The sequence below is a fragment of the Tenrec ecaudatus genome, chromosome 4 (genome assembly GCF_050624435.1).
Source record: "Tenrec ecaudatus isolate mTenEca1 chromosome 4, mTenEca1.hap1, whole genome shotgun sequence".
In the NCBI taxonomy this organism is placed as follows: domain Eukaryota; kingdom Metazoa; phylum Chordata; class Mammalia; order Afrosoricida; family Tenrecidae; genus Tenrec; species Tenrec ecaudatus.
Window position 1 is genome coordinate 61,117,599 of NC_134533.1, and position 18,692 is coordinate 61,136,290.

Below are 18,692 nucleotides of genomic sequence, written 5' to 3' on the forward strand. Positions count from 1 at the left end.
ACCTCACACGAGGATAGGTAAGTAGCCATGCCCTCCCCTGGCACTGTGTCCTAGACCCTGCTGACTCTTCCCGCCAAGAGCTACGAAGTAGCACCAAGTACCTGAGCGTGTAGGCAGGTGGATAGCACTAGTCTGTGGGGAACAGGGAAGGTTTCAGATGAGAAAGGGACAATGCACCTGAGGCCACAGTGAGGCGTTGCAGTGACCTGGCTACAAAGGTGGCCGATGAGCCTTTCAGACAGAAGAACTGCGCCGATGGGGATTTTCGTCAAGTGACCGAGTGAGGCCAGTGTGGGAAACAAGCCAGAGCCCTGTGGGAGGAGACATTGGGAGGTCAGCCTGTGAGGCCGTTAGTCAGGAGACCAGGCCTGTTGGTGACCCCTACACAGCCTTTCACTTCCCCCAAGGTCCAGATGCCCTGTCATCCGGGCCGCAACCTGGCAGCACTTAGCTAGAAATCCTGAAAACCGGACAAGTCAGCAGGTGTGGGACTAGAAGGCAGCCCTGGCCGCTCAACAGTCTTCATTGGTGTAATTACCTCCCCGGCGCTCCTGGAGGGGAGGAGGCTTTCTGGTTCAACGGTAGCTTCCTAAACCTGACTCAAGTCGGGAGCAGGGCCTTAGGGAGTCAGGTGAAATCAGTTTTCCAAATACAGGAAAACAAGATGAGGAACATGTAAAATAGCAATCATGAAAGAACTGTAATTACTGTAAAACATTGAAATGACAGCGAGGAACAAGGAGGATAAGCATAGAAGGGTCTGTTGCCAACCAGGACCAAGACTTCTGAGGCCTTAGGGTGAGTGGTTTGGCCCTTTGCAAAGGCAGCGCAAGCTGATCTTTTCATGATAAGAACTGTGGGATTCGGCTAACTTTTAAAGAGTTCTCCCGAGCTGGAGTTAAGGCTGAGCCCAGCATTCTACGAAAAACAACAACAACTCGATTTCATAATCTTCCACTAAGCTGAAGGGCAGATCTAGTGCCTCACCAAGAGCGTGAAAAGCTCTCTCAGGCTGACTCCTTCGGGGCGGGGATGAGCGACGCGTCAAAGCACAGTTGTCAGAGGTTGGAAGCCGAGTCTGGTCATAGACAGCTGTAGAGGGGACAGACAGGCACTCTAAGAAGCCATCGCTGCCTGTGCTGACGTGGGAGTTAGACCGAAAAAGGAACATGTGGGAGAGGACAGAGGAGACATCATGAAGAACGGTGCTGGGGCTTAGACGCTTTGAAGTTTGCAGCCAGAACGGGGATCCCACGAGATAGTACTTCTTCCATCCCAAAGCCACTCAGAGCCTCAAAGTGAACAGCAGGACCGGGAGAATCTTGTATAAAGTGAGTGGCATTAAAGCTAAGGATGGAATGCAGAGCCTGAAGAAGGGCCCATGATTTGTACATGGTTCCCATGATCAAAGTCAAGGGTGTGACCAGAGAACTTGTCTGGAATGTCCAGCCCAGAGCGGAGATAGACGTAGAGGAGTGTATGAGATCTGGCAAAGAGAGTCGAAAGGAGGAAGAGATGAGGGTCTAGGGCTCAATCCCAGGCAATATCAATATGCAAGTATGGATTGAAGAGAAATTCGTGAAAGAACCTAAGAAAATACAGCCAGAGGGATCCACAGTCTCTCTAGGTGCCGGCATCTCAGTCCCACTCTCCTTCAAAGTGCCTCTTATTCCTGAGTTAATTCTTGATATTTCCCGTCTACCCACCCCATCATAATTCCCATTCCCCTAATCGTAGGAAAGCTAAGTTAAAGCAAGCATGTAATTGCAAACTAATCTCTAATGGATGAAATCAGGCCAATTTGACCTAAGAGGGGTGAGGAGGGCTTACGCTGGCTTGCCTGATCATTCATTCAGTCCAGCTTGGGAGAAGGGAGCACAGGAGGGTAGTGAGTAGTTAAGAAATCCCTCTGAGGTATAGTTCAGGGGCACTCTCCCACTCCAGTGGACTCACTCCTAGCTTAAATCTACTGAGAGCCTCTGACAGGCTATCAACACTGGGAATTAGGCAGGGGCCAATGCTGGTGTCCTAGGTCCAGCTTGGCTATAGACTGAATATCCCCCTTCCCTATGCCCCTTTATTGATTCTCAACAAGGGCAGGACAACTCAGACCTCAGGCTTCACACAGGACACTGATGGAGAGAGTAGAAAAGAAGTCATCTCTTCCCGTCCATCTGCTTCCTGTAGGAGAAACACCAACATCTTTCCTATCACTCTGTGCTTCCTTCCTGGCTTCCTTCCCTCCTTGCACAAATATGTACAGAGCATCTTCTCTGAGTGAGGTATTGTGCCAGTTACTGGGGATCCAAGAATGAGCATGTAGCTAGGGCCATTCCTGCAGGGATTTACGGGTTGCTGGAGGTCCCACTGATGACTTGAGGAGATCATGCGGGGGCCTGTGGAACTACCATTTCAGAATCCTACAGTGTACTCTCTGAGGAGCTTCTACAGTGTACTCTCTGAGGAGCTTCTTGCTCCTCCCCATCTCTTCGTAATAAGTAGCCATCTAACCCATAATAAGTAGAATAATCTAAAAATTGTTTCTCCCAGAAAACAAAAGAGTGAATCTGCAGAGGAAGCTAGTGATTTTAAATTTGATCCATACATCATCTTGTAACATATAATCAGCCCTCCTTGTACTGTGTTATTCTATGAAAGCATCCAAGTTCATCAGTTTTTCCTGCTCTTGATACAATCCCTGCTCTTTACATAACTCTTTGTCTTACTTATAGTTCCTACTACATCGTTCCTCTGCTAGAGAGACAAACACCATGTTAGTCCAGGTTGACTAGAGAAACAAATCCAGGGATACTCGTGTATGTATAAGAAAGAGCTTTATATCAAAGACTAATTGTATACTAAGAAAAGATCCCAGCCCAGTTGAGATCAAGTCCCTAAGTCTAATAGCCCATATGTCCGATACCAGTCCAGAAATTCCTCTTCCAACTCATGCAGCACATATATGCAATGATGCCAAAAGCAGGAAGATCACAGGCCAGTGGGTGGAAAGTCTTGTGGACCCAGTGGTGGTGGAAGGCTCTCAGCGCTGGCATAGGTCTCCAGGTGGCTCCTCCAGCTCCAGGGCTCTGGCTGCCATCAACATAGTTCCATGTGGCTTGTCAACAGCAATGTGAAGCAGAGAGAAAGTGTGTGTCCCACCTCCAGGGAGGAAGAGGTTCCCAGAATCCTCGTGAGAAAGCCATGCCCACAAGTAGGGATGGATCAGGCTGTGACCCGATTGACAGGCTAGTCTCCACCCCTTCTTTCTATTATCAAGTTGTCATAAAATTGTGTAACTAGCACAAATATATATCCACACTTGATTCATATTATATACTTTTTTAAAAGTCTGTTCTAATTCATAGCAATGCCATAGAACTAACTGCCCATGTAGATTTTTGAAGCTATAAATATTTAAGGAAGCAGAAACCCCCATCTTTCTCCCAAGGAATGACTGGTGGTTTTGAATTTCTGACCTTTCAGTTAGCAGCCCAACTTGTAACCCACTGCACCACCAGTCTCCTTATAATATAATTAGGAAGAGAAAAAATAAAAATATATATTAGCACCTACTTCTTAAATTAATAAGATTTAAATTTAGTCTATTTATCCTTCTTTTATATTATAATTACATTTTATATATTCTTTTAAACTTTTTGCTGACTATTGGATAGATATTGCAATGAACTATGTTGTTCTTTTTTTGATACCAAAATTATCAGTGTGGTCAGTAGGAGCTCTCTTAAATTAGTTCCTGTTATAGTTAGATTTTGTGTCAACTTGGCTAGGTCAGGATTCTCAGTGGTTTGGCAGCTAAGACCTAGTTATCTCCCAAAATGTGACCTAACATCATGTAATCAACTTCATCATGGGATCAGCTATGAGCAACCAATCAGTTGTAAAAGATTAGCATGGGACTTAACACCCACCATTCCTCAAGGCACAGCCCTGATGCTTCCTTGAGGGTATGTCCTATTCCGATATAAGTAGATGTTATGGAAAAGCATGGTTTGCTTTTTGCTAGACTTGGATCTTGCATCCAGCTCCTCAGTCCCTGGTTCTTCAAACTTAAACCAAAGGCTCACCCTATTGCTTTCCAATCCTAGGAGTCAGCGGCAGCCTGCCATCTGACCTGCTGATGGTGGATTCACCCATTCGCTTCTGCAAACCACTGCTGCCCTTGGATCCATTCACCTCTGGAGCTACCAGATTTTGTCACCTTCCTACCAACCTTGAGCTCATCAACCCCCACAATGATATGAACAGAAAAGCGTCTAGCCTAACTTTGGGCCCATTGACTTAAAGCTTGCCCAGACTTGGATTTGTCTCACATCTGCAACTGCATGAGCCATTTCCTTAATATAAAAGCTTTAGTGCTTTGCTTCTCTGGGGAAGGCAGCCTCAAAGCTCTGTTGCCAAATCAACACTACGGTGCAATAAAAATTCTTTTTTTTTAAGTAAAAATTCTTAATATGGCTCTTTTATGCATAGCTCTGTAACTCCCATCAAGTGAGGGTGAGATGCAGCAAATAGTGTGTGCAAAACACTAATCAAGAGGATTGGTCAGCCCACACACAGGGCTAAGGCTGCACAACAGAGCAGCAAGGGGAGCAAAGCAATGAAGTCCCTGAGGAATCCCGAAAATAGACTTCAGACTCTTGAGGGCAGGGCGTGGCACCTCTCAGGCTCCATCAGAAAACATAGATAAGGATCAGTAGACAAACCAGGAACTATTTTAGGCCCTTTTTTTACTTCTCTATCTAGTTTTTTCATGTCTATCTATGTGATAGGCAGGATAAACAATCCTGAGAAAACAATGATACTGATGGGTCCAGAGGGAGAGAGGAGACAGGGAGGTTGGGGAAAGGGAAGGGAAAGCCAACAAACCCAGGGATAAGGGAACAAGAGATCTAAAATCGATGGTGAGGAGGGAGTAGAATGTCTGATGGGGTTTGATCACGTACAATGATCAATGTACAATGCCCCTCCACCCCCGGGGAACGAACAACAGAAATGCGGGTGAAGGGAGACAGCCGACAGTGTAAGATATGAAAATAATAATAATTTATTAAGGATCCATGAGGGTGGGCTGGTGGGGGAGGGAGGAAAGAAAGAGGAGCTGATACCAAGAGCTCAAGTAAAAAGAAAATGTTTTGAAAATGATGCTGGCAGCATATGAACAAATGTGCTTGATACAATTGGTGTATGGATTGTTGTAAGAGCCCCCAATAAAATGATTTATTAAATTAAAAAAAAATGATTGGTCCGTTTGGGTTGACATTCCCCTGTGTGTAAGAGACATCACGGGAGCCGGAACAGAGAAAATCCTTAAGACCATCCAGGAAGAAAAAGGACGAGCGGAGCCTGTTTGAGATCCCTGCCAGAGGGCTGACTCTGACCAGAGGCTCCAGAAGGTGCAGCATGGAGACCAGGGGACAGAGCACAGGGGGCCTGCTGGGACAGAGCGAGGGATTGAACCCTTGAGACTGTGAGACTGAAATGGAGGGGCGGATGGGTTTCCTGGTCTGCAGAGGCAGAAGCCAAGGGACCACATGGCTGAGAGAATGAGGACCAGAGAGAGACTTCGATGCTGGCTCTAAGGAGAGGTACTGCTTTAGACCAAAGACTATATATCCCTAAAGTTTTATGATCCCAGCTGTGATAGCCCGTTAACTTCCCTTTGAAAACAAACAAACCCCTAATTATGAGTTCTGTCAGTGAGTTCTATGTGGTATTGCAATGGATTATTAAGCCCAGCAGAAAAATAGAGTGGTAGTGTCAGAATACGAAACCAAAACCAAACTCACTGTCAGAGTCAAATCCGAATCACAGCAATCCTCTAGGACACGGCAGAACTGCCCCTGTGGGTTTCTGAAACTGTAATTCTTTATGGGAATAGAAAGTCTCGTCTTTCTCCCAAGGAGTGGCTGGTGGTGGCTTCAAACTGCTGACCTTGTGGTAGCAGCTGAATGTGTCGCCACTACAACACCAGGCTGCTAAAGGAAAAAGAAAGATGGAGGGGGAGGGAGGCATACCTAACCTCGGCCTTGAGACAATTGGCCTTGAACTGGTGCAGAGATGGATTCTCCTTCTTGCCTTGTTAGTCGGAGGAGGTCAAGTGTGACTCCATGTCATGTTCTCAGACACCATTTCAGGTGTTTTTAAAAGCATCCTTTCCTTGAACAATATAAGCCCCTCTTGATGTTTCCATGTTCCAACACATGAAATTTTTATTATGCTTTTAGAAGTTTTCTTTTTTAGAGGAGCATAGTAGAAGGGAATATCTCAAAGTTAGGAGAGTAAATCAATCTGGGAGTCAACAGAAAGACATTGTCTCCAGGTGCTAGACCAGAAAATCATTTTCTTTTTAAGCCCATTAGTTTACATGAAAACTTCCCATTTTTACCCAACTTTATACTATTTGTGTTCCAATATGAAGATTTAAATAATCTTTATCACAGCATACTTCCTCATTTTAACACCCTCACCAAATCAATATTTAGAATCTCTTTTACCGTCTTTATTTGAACCACCCATCACCATTCTGAAGTCTCTTCCACCCCCCTCCCCAGGGAAGCTGTTTTAGTTTTTATTAAAGATTCTTTCCAGAACATTATTTTACCACATATCTCGTTATAGGAGATAGTAACATCAGCATTAGAAAAATTAGGGGAAAAGATTAATTAAATAAGGATCATCAATTAAATGAAATGTCAATGAAAAAAGGAAACTATAACAAAGAGCTGAGAGCTTCACAGGTTTAAACAAACCGATTATCATTTGAAAACTGTGCATCTCAAGGGAAATTTCCTCTGTGCAGTGACTTCCCCCCACGGTTGTTTGATGATTTAAATACACTGAGTTTTTTAAAAAATTAAACCATCTTGAAAACAGTTTTCTTTATTTAAACACAAGGACAATGCTAAGCTATAGATTTCTTTTGTTTTCTCCCCTCCCAAGGCCTACTGATATTTAGTGGCTCTGAGCAGAAAAACATCATTTTGAGTGCACAGAACTGCAAAATTAAAAATCCTTATTTTTTAACCCCGATTGAGAATTTTGAAAACGATCGCTGGAAATCAGATTCAGACCCTGAGTGCTCAGCACTCATTCCTGGGCTGCTACACAGGGGGTGGGGGTTGGGGGGTGTTTCTTCGGAGTTCTCCCAAGGAAAACTCCGAAACTGAATATGCAGCAGGATGATCCTTACAGATCCTTTGTAAGCAAAATGAGAGCCTTTGTTTACCCAGTTTTGTGATGTTACTGTTTCTGATTTTTTCCTGCAGCTCAGCATTACCTCACACCACAATTACCATATTAACTTTGTAATGCACAGCTGCGCACAGTTGAGCAAAGCAGCAAGCCGGGGGCGGACTCCATCCACCCAGAGTTTAAGAGCAAAAACAACCAACCAACCAGCTTCGGTCTCATTTAAGAATAAACCTACCCCGGGTTATTTGTCAATGCCTACCTTCTGTCTAATTTCTGACAAGGAAATACATGGATTTATTTCGATACATCTCAGGCTGATTTTCTTTCTTTCTTTCTTTCTCTCTCTCTCTCTTTCTTTCGCATCTCAAGATGATTTTCAAAGGCGGCCGGCCAGAGGTGGGGCTCTTCACAGCTTAGCTTTGTCCAGGTGAAGCTGGAAATTCTGTGACTTCATAGCCAGCCCCATGTTACCAGTGATTTTCAATTTGCCTTGAAAGAAGGCTGACTGGGGATTCATCCTGCCCGTCATTAGAGCCTGTAAGTCCGAGTCTGCGATGGTGAAGGTGCGGTCAGCCTTCTTCCCTGAGTTAAGGCGCACTGAGCCTTTGCCGTTCTTCGTCCACCACCCAGGTGGCCTCTTTACCCCGGGGCCATCCCTCACCTTGAAGGCAAACACACCACCGATCTCCTTCACAAACTGTTCTCCTTCCTCTTCAAGCTTCTTCTCCGTCTCTTTAAAGAGACGATCTGACTAAAAACCATCAGATGCAGAGCCGTCAGAGCAGCCTCCATGTCATGAGTTCTAAGGGAACTGACAGCTTCGGGAAAACCCATCCTGTACAGTGTTATGGACGACGGCTCCTCCAAGGCCTAAATTGTGCTGCGGCGCAACCTTTGCGCCAGGCACTTGCCTCTTTCCTGCTTCCCCTCTCCCTGAAGTCTCTTTACAGATGCAAATTTGTTCGCAATTTTTTTTTAGTTCCAGAATCATTTTAGCACTCAACGGTAAGAAATTAGATTTTTCAGTTGGCTGTTAATACTATTTCATGACTTTTTATAGCTAATCTATGTTATTTCATTTTCATCTTTTTTTAAGAATATAAGAATAAATATTAAATAAATGAAGAGTTTAGTGTTGTAATCAAGTGAAACTTATTGACAAAACCATTAAAACATATTTCATGAGTTGTTGATGCGTTGATAAGATCATTAAACATGAGTGGAAAAGTTTGTGTAAGTGATGGAAATGTTACACCTAACGATGGTATATAAAGGGTTAGATGTGGGACAGGTGGAGAATGTGGGAAGGGAGGGGCAGCTGCTCGATTAACTCTGTGATTAACTCTAGAATGGCAAGGACCCACGTGCACAGCCTCCTCACGTCATTAGCAGAAAGAACTATAGCATTCCAAATCAAAGTGCCTTCAGGCAGAGGACAAGTTACACACAGCACAACGCTGGCTAGAAGGAGAGCAGAGGAAACATTGGTCCTATCTAAAGAGAGCTTCTCCCGGGGAGTGTGTCTGGTCGGAACCCCCCACTATGGGCCACACCAAGAAGGGAACAAAACAGATCAGCAATAGGAGCAAAGCCAAGCCACAAAGCCCCCAAAAGAGACTTCAGGCTAGGAGGGACAGTTTCCTGGAATACCCCAGGATCAATAGGGAGATAGTCATAAAGGTTAGTGGACAGACCTGGGACTATGTATACTTTTTCAGCTAGGTTTTTTTTTTTTTTTGGCTAGTTTCCCCCACTCACCTTTTTATTAAATCTTTTGTGTTCTTTTTGTCTTGCCTCCATTATTGTTCGTTTGCCTACCTATGTAAGATAGGCATGGGAAGGAAGCTGAGGAGAAAGCAACTGGACCAAAGGTTCTGTAGGGACTTATGGGAGAAGGGAGCAGTGAGCAAACAATGCCACAGATGGGAACAACTAGGGAATTAAAAACAACAATGAGGCTGACCCCTTCCCCACGCTGTCGCAGCCAGAAGCGTCCCCTCGCCAGGCTCCGGGCCGGAAACCGCTGCCCCTTTCAGGCCACTGTTTAACGACTTTGGACCGCCCTCCATGGGCTATGTGCAGGCCATGAAGCCGCCGCCCGGCACTCAGGGCTCCCAGAGCACCTACACGGACCTACTGTCTGCAATAGAGGAAATGGGCAAGGAGATCCGGCCCACCTATGCCGGAAGCAAGAGTGCTATGGAGCGCCTGAAGAGAGGCATCATCCACGCCCGGGCCCTGGTCAGAGAGTGCCTGGCCTAGACAGAGCGCAACGCCAGTACATAACGAAAGTGCCCTTACTTCCTCTCCTGGACCTTGCCGGCCACCGCAAAGCACTGACCTCTCCCCGTCCTCCACCCAGAGTCGCACTTCCAGCCCTGTGTCCCTGGGTGGGCACCCTTCAGGAACCAGCTCACTCCAACCTGCAGCACTGGTTGAGGGTCCTCCCAGTGTCAGCCACCAGGTCACTGTGAATCCCCCTCCCCATGACCTGCCATCAGTGCTGATCCACCGGGAGCCTTCACCTTCCAGTGCCCCCTCCCCCCCTCAGCACCTAGCCAGCACTGAGGACTACTTCCTTTCCAATCCCTTGTCCCCAGCAGGCGCCTGGAAGGCTGGTCACCTCCCTGCCTTGTCCCCCTGAGCCACAGCGACTCTTTTCTCAGTGTATCTTTTGCTAAATATGCCCTTTTTGTATAAAATAAAGCTGATTTGGAGTTATTCCCAAAAAAATAAATAAATAAAAATAAAATCAACAATGAGGAGGACATAGAGGCCCTGAAGGTATTAGAATCAACAGCAATCTAGCTGAGAGGAATTACTAAGAGGCAGAAGAAGGGTGAGCACGTTGGTGGAGCAGGAGGAAGGTAAAAAAAAACAACAGAGGAAAGATCTAGAAAGCAAAGCTATGGATAGAGGAATAAACAGGTGTGTACATATGAAATATATTAATTTATAAAAATAGATGTATTGGCCTATGTACATATATTTATATTGAAATACATTGAGGTAGTAGATGCACTTCGGGCCTCTGCTCAAGCCCTCCCTCAACGCAAGAACACTTTGTTCTAACAACCTGGCATTCTGTGATGCTCACCTTCCAGCATGATTGCTGAAGACAAATGGGTACATAAACAAATGTGGTGAAGAAAGCTGATGGTGCCTGGCTATCAAAAGATATAGCATCCGGGGTCTCAAAGGCTTGAAGTTAAACGAGCGGCCACCTAGCTGGGAAGCAAGAAGCCCACATGGAAGAAGCCCACCAGTCTGCTCAATCATGAGGTGTCGATGGGATCAGGTAATAGGCATCAGAAGATCCAAAACATACAAACAAACCAAAAAAACATATTGTTGAGAATGGGGGGGGGGCGGGGATGGAGCAAAGACTCAACCTATCTGTAGACAATGGGACATCCCCTCATAGAAGGGTCACAAGGAAGGGATGAGTGAACCAGGGCACACTATAATTCTGATAAAACACACAATATTCCTCTGGTTCCTTGAGGCTTCCTCACCCCCCACTATCATGACCCTTGTCTTTCAGTTCTGGCTGGACCAGAGCATGTACACTGGTACAGATAAGATCTCAGGACATAGGGAATCCAGGTCACATAAACCCACAGGAACAGAAATGGGAGTAGCAATACTAGGGGGGTAGGGTGAAGGTTGGGAAATTAGGGGAGCAAGGGGGAACCGATCACAGTGATTGACACAGCCACACATACCCCTAGGGGGAGGAACAACAGAAACTGTGGTGGAAGGGAGACAGCGGTTGCTGTAAGATATGAAAATAATAAGTTATAGTTTACCAAGGGGTCACAAGGGTGGGAGGGGCGAGGGAGGGGAAAAAAGAGGAGCTGATACCAAGGGCTCAAATGAAAATGATGATGGCAACATATGTACAAATATGCATGCTACAATCGATGTGTGGATTGTTGTAAGAGCTGTAAGGTCCCCCAATAAAATTATCTTTTTTAAAATCTTTTTATTGGGGCTCATAAGGCTCTTATCAGTCTGTACATACATAAATTGAGCAAAGCACCCTTATACATTCGTTGTACTCGTCATTCTCATAATTCACCTTCCACTAAAATTATCTTTAAAAAACAATACTAATAAATAAATAAATAAATAGAGTCCTCTGTTCAGATGGACTAATGTTAACCATTCCTTCAATGTCACCAGATCTCCCCCCAACCACACCCCACGCCCCTTTTTTTTAAAAGAAAAGTCAAAGACCTGAATTTTGTCTATTAATTTTTAGATTTGGGCAACCAATTCAACTTGAAAAGAAAAGAAAAAAAATTCATTGTGGAGTCAAAGAAAACATCTCCAGGCTGTTTGTGGTCCATAGATGGCCAATTTGTAAACTCAGCCCACAGGCCTAGCGCTGGGCTCAGAGTGGACCTCCGTGAAAGATCTGCCCTGTGCTGCCAAGCAGAGCAAGCAGTTCCCTCCCTCCAAGTCTAAGGATTTGCTGAGACCCTTCTGTTCTGGGGCACATAGTCCAGATGCGCCTAATTTTAAGATGAGAGCGCTTCAAAAACTTTGTGGGGAAAAACTTAATTTTCTTTTCTTTTTTGACTTATGACCTGAGTGTCTATATATATATATGTATATGTATATATATACACAATCTTGTTATTTTTCAATTTCATTTTTTTTGAAGCCTAGTCCAAGCCCAGCAGGAATTGGACAGAAGACGCACCTGCATAGAAGAAGGAAATTACCTACTACGTAGAACTGTTCAATGCCGTCTGCTTAAATGTTATTTCTGACTGGAGTCTCTTGGTCTATTTAATTGGTGAATCACTACCAGTGTGACCAACCCTACTATCTTTCTCAATTTCATAACTCAGCATGGTCATTCATTTGCAACTAAAAATTGAGAGAGCCTTTAAGGCTGGTCCTAACAGCCATGAGTCCCAGAACTGGAGTCTTATCATCCTTTTCTGGAGCTTTTCCTTAGCGCGCAGCACAGCCCTGGTCTTCAGTAGTGTGTGCTTATTCACTGGCTTCCGCATTGGATCAGCCTGGAAGGAAGAGAAGTGGGTTGGCTTGGTGATACCAGTAAACTCAGGGCAAGTGAATGCCACTGACTCACAGAAAAATCTGCTCATTTTCATGAGCTGACGGGTATGTTGTTAAAATAAGTATGGTCTGACACATGGCTGCAGGAGGAACTTAGGTTAGCTATTGAGAACAATTTTCTGGCTGCACAGATTGTGAAACGTTAGAGCACATTACAAATGAGGAAGTGAAGTCTCCATCTACCTAGGACCTTTTAGGGTAGGGTAAAGGGTTCCTCTGTTGGTTAGATGCTATCACATATCACAGGTGAGGTAAGAAGCTGATGTGATTGTGATGGATTTGCTCCACTTTACGCTTCACACTTAACAACAGTCACCCTATGACCTACTTGATACTTACCCTCATGAAGAGATCACTGAAGACATGGGTGCTAAAGTAAAGAAACCAGATGGTGCCCAGCTATTAAAAAGAATAGTGTCTGAAGTCTTAAAGGCTTGTCTTCAAGCAGACAGCCATCTAAGTGAGGCATCAACTAAGTCTCCATGCAAGAAGCACACCAGCCTGTGTGATACAAGGATTGTAAATAATAAAATAACAATCCTAAGGAGAGAATGTTATAAGAGCTTAAATTGTGAACGCTTGGTTTGCAGAAGGCTATACATGACAGTGGTCCATGTGCAGGGTCCACACATGGTCAGAGCCTCCGGTGAATCCCCTCCAACATAGTTGAGGGGTGGAATAGCCCTGTTATCAAACAGAGAACACTGGAAAGTTAATTGGGGCAGGTGCTGTTAGGTTAAAATGTAATATCTTATCATTGGATCTCCCTGTTGACATATTTTTAATTGTTTCCATTTTTAATATTTGCTTTCTTTTTGATTGAGGGTTTTCTGTTTTATCTAGTCAATGTTGTTTGGTTTTGTTTTTTGCTTCCAGTGTGAATTTTGTATAATTTTCTGTATATGAAATCCAGAATAGGTCAAGCTATAACTGGATTAATAATTATCTCAGAGTAATTACATTAATTACTGTTACCTTAATTTTAACTGGAGTAATAATTACCTAGGAGTCCTGGTAGTGGGCTGTGACCTGAAAGGTCAGTAGCTTGAAACCACCAGCCATCCCTGGAAGAAAGACAGGGTGTTCTACTCCTGTAAAGAGCTTAAATCTTAGAAACTCACAGGGACATTGTCCCCTGTCCTATAGGGTCTCCATGAGTCAGCATGACTTGATAATGGTGAGACTGGTCTTGGAGGGACATGGTAGGAGAGATTGGGGAAACAGGAATCTAACAACAATGACTATGAGAAAAAAATGTTCTGATATTAATTGTGGTATGATTGTATAACAATATGATTGAGTGAATTATATGTGAAGTATATGCCAATTAAAATATTCATATAATAATACTAATAGTAACTTTTTAAACTGTTTACAGGTCTTTATTGTCATAGAGGGACAAGGAACACATCAGGAGCAGTGTCTGGAGGGGGCAGGGAGGGGCGGGGAGTGAGCAGAACAGGCCTTCTGTAGGCAGGGAGGGCCCACCTCTTCAGGTACTCTCCCCAAAAGTGGACCCTGGCTGAAGCCGCCTGTCACACCCTCAAGGGGAAGGAGAGTGGAGTCCTTCTGGGAGGTAGGGTCCCAACCTTTCTATTCTCCAAGTTCCTCTGGTTCCCCAGCTGGTTTGGTTGCTGGGGGGAGAGGCAGTCTGAGGGGCACTAGCTTAGCAAGGGAACAGAATGGGGAGGAGGCATATACTGAGGGCAAGGCGGGGATGGGGGGCGGGGGGAGGTAAAGGGCATTAGGGTCTGAGTTAGTGAGTCAAGCAATGGCCAATGGGTTTGAATATGACTGCCCCCTTCTCTAGGTGGACACGAGGGCAGCACTGCTGCCAAACACTCCGCTCTTGGTATCTCTGTTTCATAGGATCTCACAGACGGGTCTCTGCGTTTGATAAGACAAGCATAGAAGCCCCCGCTGTACTCCAGGAACTCAGGATTCAAATGGCAGGAGTGCGTTCCTGTCTGTACACAAGGGCTCCAGAAAGGGCCTGCCAGCAGGCCTACATGCGCCTGCCCAGCCACAGGGCCTCCTCCAAACACGCTGGTGAGCACAAGCCAGAGGCTCCCAGCATAGACTCACAGACTCTATCAGGCATCCTCAAACTATGGCCCGCGGGCCACATACGTCCCGCCTAGGACATTTATCAGGCCCACCAGGTATTTTTGCCCCATTTGTGTTTTTACTTCAAAACAAGATATGTGCAGTGTGCATAGGAATTTGTTCATAGTTTTTTTTTAAAAACTATAGTCCAGCCCTCCAATGGGTCTGAGGGTCAGTGAACTGGCCCCTGTTTAAAAAGTTTGAGGAACCCTGCTCTAGATGGTGAGGAAATCCTGGGTGCTGAAGACTGTCAGCCAGAACAAAGGAGAAGTAGGATCCGTAGGACGACAGCCTGGTCCGTGCATCACTATCTACCTAGACAGAAGACCTCCTGGTGGTGGTGGTGCCCTCTCTCCACTGTGGATGGTGCCAGAGATGATGGTGTCTGAGATCTCAGCCCACTAACGCCCAACGTGGCCGCTGCAGTCCAGTGAGTTCAGCAAAGAGCACCATGTAGTAGAGCAGCCAGGCATGCAGAAGGTCGTGGCACCCATCCAGCCACACATTGCAGCTCCTTGTTGGGCAGCTCCCGATCAACCGAGAGAAGGCTCAGCCCCCCACAATGCCGGCCTGGCTGCGTGATCTCTTCACACGGGAAGACAAGACTCTGCATACGTACCCAGCCAGACAACTGGTACCGGACCAGGAACGGCCCACTCCCACCAATGGCAAACAGCCCACTGCTTCCCAGCTGGTGGCATGACACTGCCGGCGCAGAAACTACAGGGCACAAGTAATACACACCCTTCCTTTACAGAGGATCAACCTGCTTCCTAGCCTAGGTACCTTCTCAAATTCTCCTAAAAGTCCAATAAGAAAAATGATTCCTATTTTACAGATGAAGACATTCCGCTTCAGAGATGAAATGATACTCAGGTCCCCCTGTTAATAACTGGTGGAGGAGTAGAAGCCACACCTGTGAAGTAGGTGCCTGGGACAAAGCACCTGTTACTGCATGTGGGGAAGCAAAACCAAAGGGCAGGTTCAGTCAAAACCCAACCAGAGCCCCTGCCATCTGGTAGATCCCAACTCCCAGCGTCCCTATCGAGGGTCTCTGAGGCTGATCTCTGCGGGAGCAGTCTCCTCTTTCTCCCGAGGAGCAGCGGGCGTAATGGAACCACTGACTTTGTGGTTAGCAGTCCAACATCTGTTACCCAGAGAGGTTTATGAGGGCCTTGCTGAGACCCAAAGTAGACGTCCATGTCAAAAAGACAGAGAAGAATCCAGGAGGGAAAGAGAGACATGAAGGAAAGACAAGGTCTGAACCTGGACCCAAAAACCAAACTACATAGATGGCAACGTATGTGGAAATATGCTGGACGCAGTGGATGTCAGGATTGTTATATGAGCTATAAGAGCCCCTGATAAAATGATTTACAAAAACCAAACTCAGCAACCCTACAGGAGGGGCTAGAACGACCCCCGTGGGCCTGAGACTGGAAGCCTGTTGACAGGAGTAGAAGGCTTTGTCGCTCTCCCGCAGAGCAGCTGATGGTTCCACACAGCTGCCCTTGTGTTTAGCAGCCCAACGAGTCAGCAGGACACCCCCGGGGCTCCCTTGAACCTGGAAGGCAAAGGTTATCTTTCCAGAAATGAGTTCAGAGTGACAAGGGACAATGCAGGGAGGGATGTTGATGGACTGAGAGAAGCCTTTGAACATTCAGCTGGTGCTGAGGAACCTGGAAAGGCCCAGACTGGGCACTGCTGATTACCCAGCCCCATTTTTCTTGTTGCCATCTGACCAAGCAACACTTCAAAAACTACTCCTCTGCCACCAGCCATTGTTTTTGCTGTAGAAAAAGGAATCACGGCTTCCAACAATGGCCCTGCAGTTTACTTATGTGCTTAGAAGGCCTAGTCCACCCTCAGAATACCTGTACTCTGTGGCCTTCCTTCTCTAAAACTGTGGTCCTGCTGTTTCTGCTCTGTGGGGCCGGGAGATGAGAATAGTTAATATGCTCGGCTGCTAACCTTGAGAGGAAGGTTGGACCATTTACTTCCAAAAAATCAGCCACAGAAAATTCTATGATGAAGCATCGCGTGGAATGTGGTTCTGTGGTTTGAAGATTTGGGGTCATGGTTTCATGGGCTCTGTCCTCCTCTTAGTTTTTGCATAGTGTCCGGGATCTTAAAAGCTTGCAAGTGGTCATCCAGGCACAACAGTTGGGCCTCTATTCACCTGGAATAAGAGGAAGAAGGAGAATCAGGAAATCGAGGAGGAATTGGAACGTGTGGCTAACTGTCTCCATGAACAATTGTCTCCTTTACCATGTGACCAAAAGTGGATGGTGGCTGGCTACCATTACTTTACATTTTAATCAAAGATTCCTTAGAAGAATTCTGATCAAAAGGGGGAGCCACATAGAACAGAATTTTAAATTCTCATAGACGCTAGACTTTCTGGAACCATGGTAGGCAGATGAATGGCTGAAATTATAGCCCTGAGATGATGTTTAAATCTTAAACCTCTCTCGCGTCCTAGCTTCCAAGATGACAAAGAAAAGGCGTAACAATGGCTGTGCCAAGAAAGGCCACGGTCATGTGCAGCCCATTCGCTGCAGGAACTGCGCCCGCTGCGTGCCCAAAGACAAGGCCATTAAGAAGTTCGTCATAAGAAACATAGTGGAGGCCGCGGCTGTCAGAGACATTTCCAAAGCGAGTGTCTTCGACACCTCCGTGCTTCCCAAGCTGTACGTGACACTGCATTCCTGTGTGAGCTGTGCCGTTCACAGCAAGGTGGTCCGGAACCGGTCACGGGAAGCCCGGAAGGACCGAACCCCACCACCTCAATTTAGACCTGCAGGTGCTGCCTGATCACCTCCTCCAAAGCCTATGTAAAGATTAGAAGCTGAAGAAAAAAACCTGAAAGGAAATAGAATGAATATTTTTCATGGCAAAAAAAAATCTGAAACCAAATATATCTCCTGAAGTCTGTAAAACCAAATAACAGTTTAGTTTAATTAGTAGATTAAGTCTGCCTTGAACCTGATGTGCTTTTAAAAACTATGTATATGGAATTAAATTGATGTGACAACTCAAAAGATTAGGCAGGAATGTCAGGGACCAAAGAGTTCACGTACATGAGACCAGAAGGGTGTGAATGCACAACTCAAAGTATGTCTCCAGTGTCGCTAAGCTAAGCTGTGTCCGTAGAAACTGTTGAATCGATGGCCCTGTGTTGTGTATATCCTCAACAACAGACTAAAGAAGCTTTGAGGACAAAGAAAGACCGGACTGTAATGAGGAGGCCCAGTGATGTGAAATGTATGATTGCTACAAAATAAACGAGCGCCAGTTGAAAACTAGTGGGTCCCTGAAGCCCCAAACCAGAGAACCCACTGCAGTGGGTTCCTATATAGGCTTTCTGAGGCTGTACCTCAGGGGTAGGGAACATCCAGCCCATGTACCATACAAGACCTGAGAAATTAATATCAGCTAACATCACTCCCACTGCCACCGAATCAATGCTGACTCATAACAACCCTCTATGGGTTCCTGAGACTGTGAATAGAAAGCCAAACCCAGCCTTTCTCTTGAGGAGCTGCTAGTGCTTTTAAACTGCCAACCATGGGGATCATAGCCAGGTGCATAACCACCATTCCACCAGGTCTCCATAACTAACATCACGTGCCTCACCAAAGAGAAGCAATTCCAGACATCCAGCCACATTAAAACTCTAAAACTTACTGCCATCGAGGCCATTGTGACTGATGGCTACCCTCCAGGACAGGGGTCCTCAAACTACAGCCCGCGGGCCACATGCGGCCCACAAAGTGTTTTTGCCCTGTTTGTTTTTTAACTTCAAAATAAGATATGTACAGTGTGCATAGGAATTTGTTCATAGTTTTTTTTTTTTTAACTATAGTCTGACTCTCCAAAGGTCTGAGGGACAGTGAACTGGCCCCGTTTAAAAAGTTTGAGGACCCGTCCCTAATAAAATGTAAAAAAAGAAAAAAGGAGAAAAAAATGATTAGGGCAAAGACTGTACAGATGTGCTTTATACAATTGATGTATGTATATGTATGAACTGTGATAAGAATTGTATGAGCCCCTAATAAATTGTTTTAAAAAATTTTTTAAATCATAAATAAATAAATAAATAAAAAGTTTGAGGACCCCTGCTCTAGAACAAGGTAGACTGCTCCTCTGGGTTTCTGAGACTGTAACTCTTCACTCGTGAAAGAAAGCTTCGTCTTTCTCCTGCAGAGTGGCTGGTGGTTCAAACTGCTGACCTTGCAGGCAAGAGCCCAAAGTACCGCCCACTACATTCGACCAAATCTAGC

The 18,692-nt window shown here is 45.5% G+C and overlaps 1 protein-coding gene and 2 pseudogenes across 1 annotated transcript; 2 read left to right on the forward strand and 1 right to left on the reverse strand.

Annotated features, from left to right (window-relative positions):
* Window positions 1-7,618: 7,618 nt before the first annotated feature.
* LOC142446695 (sterol carrier protein 2 pseudogene) lies at window positions 7,619-8,083 on the reverse strand (annotated as a pseudogene).
* A 1,196-nt stretch (window positions 8,084-9,279) lies between these two features.
* LOC142446696 (cyclin-dependent kinase 2-associated protein 2 pseudogene) lies at window positions 9,280-9,474 on the forward strand (annotated as a pseudogene).
* A 7,425-nt stretch (window positions 9,475-16,899) lies between these two features.
* On the forward strand, window positions 16,900-17,223 carry LOC142446697 (small ribosomal subunit protein eS26-like). Its single transcript, XM_075548446.1, has one exon. It carries the CDS (start codon window positions 16,900-16,902, stop codon window positions 17,221-17,223), a length of 324 nt encoding a protein of 107 aa, XP_075404561.1.
* The last annotated feature ends 1,469 nt before the right edge of the window (window positions 17,224-18,692 follow it).